The sequence below is a fragment of the Condylura cristata genome, unplaced genomic scaffold (genome assembly GCF_000260355.1).
Source record: "Condylura cristata isolate star-nosed mole 26May11 unplaced genomic scaffold, ConCri1.0 scaffold00019, whole genome shotgun sequence".
NCBI lineage: Eukaryota > Metazoa > Chordata > Mammalia > Eulipotyphla > Talpidae > Condylura > Condylura cristata.
The window spans coordinates 28,281,916-28,289,490 of NW_004567120.1; the positions used below are offsets into that span (position 1 = coordinate 28,281,916).

The 7,575-nt window shown below is 32.8% G+C and overlaps 1 protein-coding gene across 1 annotated transcript; it reads right to left on the bottom strand.

The window, feature by feature from the left end:
- Positions 1-300: 300 nt before the first annotated feature.
- ACTRT1 (actin-related protein T1) lies at positions 301-1,431 on the bottom strand. Its single transcript, XM_004685784.1, has one exon. The coding sequence runs from the start codon at positions 1,429-1,431 to the stop codon at positions 301-303; it is 1,131 nt and encodes a 376-aa protein (XP_004685841.1).
- Positions 1,432-7,575: the final 6,144 nt, after the last annotated feature.

Here is a 7,575-nt window from a genome sequence, read left to right on the forward strand (position 1 = left end):
CCTCAGCAGTGTACTTCGTTGATCTGCCTGTTCTCCTCCTCACTCTGTCTCTAGTAAATCCTCTCACTGCCCCTGCACCTCTGGCCTGTACCCCAGTTCTGTATGCATAAATAAATAAATCTTAAAAAAAAAGTCACTACCAAGATCAGAAACTACTCTGTTGGCAGCAAGAATGAAACAAAACCCAAGCTGACACATCACTTTTATCAAACACCACACTGAAGCCCAAGGGAGGATGGCACCTTCCACCACTTCTACTATGAGATGACATTTCAAGATGTCCCTTGTGTGCTGGATTTTTTAAAAACATTTTCGTTGAACAACATATGTCCCAAATTCCTTGAAGTCTACGGAAGTGATCCACATTTGTTTGAAACTGCTAAGAGAGGTCACCATGGATGCCCCTATCCATGAAGAGAAACTTCTATTAGGAGAAGCCGTGATCTTGATGGGAGTTCCTCGGGAAGCCATCTGCTCCAGTTCTTTCATGAGTCTTTCTTCAAGCCCAGGAAAGAGAGTGGTGCCCCCAGAGAGCACAATTTCTGCAAAAAGATTCTGCTGGATATCAGTGTCACACTTCATAATGCTGCTATGGATCATTTTTGAGAGACCCATGCTGTGACTGCCCAGCCCGTCTGGAGCAAAGAGCACCTCAGGTGCCTGGTGTAGCTGGTGCCCAATATGAATGACATTCCCATCTGGCAGCCGGTACTGTTTTTGTATCTCCTCTGATCTCTTACACATCTCCTTCTCTGGTTCCAAGGCTACATAGCACAGATTTTCTTTGATGTCCTCCACTAAGGTCTTGTCGAGTATGCAAGGGAAGATATTCCTGCTAATGAGGAGGAGCCTGGTAAGGTGTTCTGTGATATCTTTCCCCGCCACGTAGAGCTTGGTGACAGCACGAGGCAGGGAGTATCCCTCATAGACAGGGACACTGCAAGTTATCCCATAACCACTATCTAAAACCAGGCCGGTGACAGAGGCAGAGGCATAGAGCGCTACCACAGCATGGTTGGCAAGATAGAAGGCAGGCACATTGAAGTTCTCAAACATTACTTCTACCATCTTCTCTCTAGTCTCTCTTGGGTTCAAGGAGGGCTCAGTCATGAGCACAGGCTGTTGATAGGGCTTTATTCCCAGCTCATTCTCAAAAAGATATTCCCAGAGTGTCTCCATGTCATCCCAGTCTGTTACTAATCCACGCTCAATGGGGTAGTGCAAATGCAAAGCCTTATATGTGTACAGGGCTTTTTCTCCCATGGAAAAGTGATAACTGATTTCTGATAAAGGCAGGTGGAATTTAGGATGACCCACGGCAGTGCTGATTACATGACGGGGTACAGTCTCACCAGAAAAACCTGCTTTGCAGAATCCTGATCCATTGTCAAAAATTACAGCTGGAAAATCTAACACATATGGATTAAACATTTCTGCAACATACCTCTTAGAACTTCAGCAAAATAAAGAAACTTGGCCTCTTTGTAAGATAACAGGCAGCTCCAGAAGTTTTAAAGCGACAGGATTCCAAAGTTCTCAGGTTGTCACTTAGGTGAAGCTAGCAGGTGGTCCTCAAGCCACAGGACACCCCATCCTCAGCCCATGAATTTGTCTCCTTTGACTTGGCCTATGGCCTGTGAGGCAGTGTTGGTGATGACTGCCCCTTATGTAACAATCTAACCAAGGCAACGGTTGCCTTCAGAGACCATGAGAGGGACAGCAATGGGAGGGAGTCGGAGTGACCAGTTGCCCTAGCTTGGTTAGACATAAGACAGAGGAAAATTACTCACACCTAAGGACAGTCTTTATAAGTCTGTGAACTGAAGCAAAGGTCTAGAATTACAACCAAGCAAAGAAGCCCAGTTGTGTACTTTCCAGAAAATTTCTTTCTAGGCCCATCTGAGCTTCTGCTTGTGGGATGATTAAAAAAAACAAAAAACAAAAAACAAAAAACACACACACACAAAAACACACACACAAAAACCTTTCCTTTGCTAAAGGGAGAAACTAATCAGAGGATATTCAGTTGGAGTGAGATGCCCATAATACAGTTCTAGAGGTACTTAGAACACATTTTATTTTATTTCCCCCTTATCTTTGTTTTATTGTTTTTAACAATTTTATGATCATGAATTTCACATACATTCGCCGATTTATAGCATATATTTCTATGATTTCAGTATATTCACTGATAATGTACAAAAATCACAAGTGTACTTTAAAATATTTTCTTTACCTCAAAAGAAACCTGTATACCTTAACTATCATCCTCACCAGTCCTATATGTTATACTCCATTAATATGTAATCTTTCTCTATGGATTTCACTCCTCTGCCTTTTCCTTATAAATATATAACAGAAATCAGCCATTTGTATCTGACTTCATTCACTTGTATACTGTCTTCAAGATTCTTGTATTGTTTGAATACAACACATTCTGTTTACCTAGACTACAGGATACGATTATTCACAGTTTTTATTTATAATCCTTATTTATGTCTGTAAGGTTGGTACTAATATCCCCTCTACTGTTTTAAAAGTTTTAAAATAATTGACTTTTTGGTTTCATTGATTTCTCCAGTGTTCGTTTATGCTCTATTTCAATAATTTCTGCACTATCATTTATCATTTCATTTCTGTGTTTGCTTTACTTGGCTCTATTTTTCCAAGCATTTTAAGTTGGAAAGTGAGGATATCTATACAGGTGTAAAGACACTCTTTTTAAATGTAGAGTAAAAATGTCAACTTTGTCGTTGGGGTTAGGATATTGTGTCCAGTCGTTTGGTCAACATTGGTTTAGACATTACCATGAAATAATTTTATGGTAGATCAATTGTAGGTGTGGTTAACATTTAAAAAGCTGATAAAAAATATCAATGAAACTAAGAGCTGACTCTTCACAGGGGGAAAAAAAGAACAAAATCGATAAATTCTTACAGAGAGTCACCGAGGGGCAAAAATCAGAGAAAACCCCAATAAAAAGAACAAGGAGGTGAAGATACAACTAATAACACAGATAGAAAGGCTAATAAAAGACATACAACTAATAACACAGATATAAAGGCTAATAAAAGACTTATGCATATTTATATGTAGGAGATTATATAACCTACCAATGGAAAAATAATTAGCTTGAAGAGAACAAAAATGATATGGAAAATGAAACAGTAATATCAAGAAAAAAAGATCAGGAACAGATGACTTTACTAGTGAATTCTACCAGCATTTCATTTCAAATAGTATCTTTCTCAGATTCCTCCCAAATCCCAAAAGAGGATGAAGAGACCCAAGGAATGTTATACTACCATTACTCTGATCCCAAAATCAGACAATGACAGAACATAAGAAATAAAATTCTACTACCATCTCCGATTGATATTGTTTCAAAACTCCTCAAAAAAGTCTTGGCAAATCAAATCCAGGTATAATTCAAAGAATCATGCATCATTACCAGGTAGGATTTATTCCAGTGATACAAGAATAGTTCAATATATATAAATCAAGTAATGTAATTAACACATCAACAAAAGAAAACATGAAAATCACATCATACCAATAGATGCTTAAAATCATGTGACAAGTTTCAGCAATCACTTATGATAAAAATTCAATAAATTGATAATAAAACACTTCAACATACCAAATATTATATATGGTAAAACCAAACGTAACAGCATACTCTATGGTAAAAACCTGAAATCTTTCTCCCTAAAATCAGGAATAAGGCAAGAAAGTCTAGTCTTAATACTACTGTTAAGCATAGTTTTAAAATTCCTATCCAGAACCATTAATATATAAGAAGAATCCAACTTGGAAAAGAAGAATTAAAAGTATCACTTTATTGCTAATGGCATGATAATATACATAGAATATTCTTAAAGATCCTTTAAGTAACTACCAGAAACAATAAGTATAGTAAAGTGGCAGGATAAAAAAAAAATCAATTTAAAATTTCATTTTTCTTTTTGTATGCAAACACTGATTTAGAAAAGAAATTAAGAAAATAATCCATTAATGACCACATTAAAAAGGATCAAGTAACTGGAAATAACTGATGAACGAGTAAGAAACCTATTCACCAAAAACTAAGAAACACTGTTCAAATAAGTAGAAGATACAGAGAAAGAAAGTAAAGAAAGTTATTAAGTGCTTATTGGAAGAAAGTGTATTGTTAAGATGGTAATCTTATCGAAAGCAATATACACCGAAATCACAGGCAATGAAAATACATGAATATTCTAAATGTCAAAATATTTTTAATACTTTTAGAATATTTTTCTCATAAAATATTCTAAAGGTCAAAGCATACTACCAACACTGTGAAAAAGGAAGCATGGAAAGGAAACAAATATTTACAAATCATTCATTATATAAAGTGCTAATATGCAAAATTATAAAGGATAAACCAAATTTGACTCTACTTATATGAAATATGCAGAGTGCTCAAAGTCCCAGAGACAGACTGTAGAATGGTGGTTGCCAAGAGATAAGAAAGGGGAGTAGGATTTACTTTTAAATGGGCAAAGAATTGTGTAATATTAAAAAGATCCTGGTGATGGATGTTAATGGTCATTGAGCAACAATGGAATACACTTAATATATTAGATCATAAATAAAGAAAAATGAAAAGTTGGGGGCAGGGAGCAAAATCAATAAATAGCAGTGTATTTTAGCAATATATGAAGTAGAGAAAAGTTTCTTTTCTAAAATAAAAAGTCAAAACTACCTTTTTCTATGTCTTCTCCCAAAAGGTTGAAAAATTAAATTTCTGAAAAGGTTGTTATCAAATACAGAGACAAGGAAGCGCAATATAAAATCCTTCTAAGATGCATGTTCAAAAAGGTATGTCCACAGAATAATCATCATAGCCATCAATTGAAAGATGACCCAAAATCATTAAGACAATTATAAAAGACATAGATAAAATTATAACACCTGAGTAGTATGGAAATAAAACTAATCCATTGCCAATACATATACGCATGCATACATTGCAAAAAGGAATTCTAAATAAGGATCCCAAGTATAAATAGTCTAAATACTTTAAGTGGGGAAAAAGGTAAATAAAGGAGTATTTATAATAATAAAAAATGAAACTGTAGAAACTAGTAAGAACTCCAGAGACAGTAACAAGGGGTGAATGTTGGCATAGAAGAGCCAACAGGTATAAGATTCCCTGAAGAAGAAACCAAAGCAAGAGACGAAACAAATCATCAAACTTTAATTTAAGGCAATTGAATCACATACTGAAAAGAGAACACCTGAGAAAACACATACTTGAGAGCATTCAAACCCACAATTGTCAATACCATGGGATATTCTGTTGAAATTATTGACTCCAAAAAAAAAATATGTAATTTGGTTTCTAGGTAAAAGTCAAGTAACTTACAATGAAAGAAAATTAGGTTATCATCAGACTTTTTAAAAGCAATTATTTTAAATATGCCAGTTGTAAATGGAGTAATGTATTTGAGAAATCAAGGGTAGGAAATGTTAGCCAAAGATTGAACACTCAGCAAAAGCAATTTTTTAATAATAAAGGAACAAATAACATTCAAAATGAGAAAACACAAATATCAGGACCTTACATATAGCATACAAATAAACTGTAGTAAAAATATCTGCAAATAACTGACTTAAAATATAGTGGGAAGCTTTATACATATATAAATCATATGACTATATATATATATACATACATATAAGTTATATGACTATGGCTCAATGAAGATTTAAAATGTATGGTTTTTAACCCATACATGTAGAAACTCCAAAAAACACGGCAGGTGGGGAATGTATACACCAAAATATTTTCAGATATTGTTATTTATTGCATAAACACTAGTAGTATGACTATTATTCTATGACTATAATGTACATAATGTGGGCACAATATATGAATAATATATTATATAATAATAATATATACTTCTACTATAACCTGCATCCATGACATAATATTTAATTTTTAGAATATGTATTATGTGAGAGAATATATATTATGTGAGAGAAGAGAAATGTTATTGCAGTAAAAGTAATATTTAATAAAAGAGATGAGTAAATTCTTATTTTGAGTTTTACAAATTTTGAATGTGCATTTATGAGTGTCTATGTATATATGTGTGTGTGTCCGTGAAATTATGAGGAAGCTATAAAACTGCAAGACAAAGATAACAGTATGTTGATAATTATAACACTATACTGATAACAGATTGACAAGAACAATAAATCTTAAACTTTAAATGTAAATATATTTTATTATTATAAAAATTCATTATAATATATATAAAACAATGAACCTGAAACTTTGACCACAACTTCAAATGAACCTATCTAACCATGAACCTATGAAAAATCAATCTGCTATTACAATAACCATAGCACTATTATTATAATACAAACTATATACAAATACCACAAAATACTAGCACTATAACTCTAGAACTACAGTAACTATAACTATATCTCTATCACTGGATAATACTATCACAATATGAAATGACTGTAAAAAGTTATCTTCATTATAAAATAATAACTACATCTATGATCCCATACCTAGAATGAAGACTCTATACCTAGGATAAGTACATTATAATTAAACATATGACTCTATACAATATACATAAGTTAGGAGTTAAACATAATACAAACAATATGATAGCAATAACTATAATTATTACCCTAGCAGTATAAATTTTAACAAAGCAATATAGTACTATATTGCAGTTATAGTGTCATGAGAATAAAATAACTATTGCTTTATAAATCTATAATTAAAATGACAACTTGATGATGTTGCACTATAAGTAGAACTATGACATATAACGGAAACTATGACACTATAAAACTAACTTTGTTTTTCTACCTATTTCTCTATAGTCTAACTTTGATCTTGGAAATATATCACTCTGTAAATATAGTTACAACACATTAAAACTACACCCTTACATCTATCATAATAGCAGAGATCTATCACCATAACAATAACATTATCACTCTCAGTACTGTTACAACTAAAACTATTAACACTAAGATAATTATGCCTGCAATATAAAATAACTATGATACAATATATATGACTATTAGTATAACACCATAAATATAACACTAAATGTTATTACACTAATACATTGTATCAATAGCACTATATCCATCATTATGTCAGTATGACTGTCAGCTTATCACAATATCATTTACTACTGAAACACCCCTACTAAAATTAAATATACCTGTAACATAATTCGCTACATACACTATGGCCAAAAAAATATTAGTACAATGCTGACAATAATATTTCAATAATATATAATTTCAAGACTAACACATAGTTTTAATGTTCTATTAGATTTTTACCTATAGTTCTATACTCATAATGATAAACTTACATCAGTGCTACAGTTAAAGTTAACATTACAACTGTAATGTATCACTATAACTACAGCACATTAATCATCAAAATACTTCTATATCTATAGTTATACAATAGCCCACTAACACTAACAAATCTAATACTGTAAAAATAACTAAAGCGCAGCACTTGTAATGATATCACTGCAATAATTATAGCATAATAGT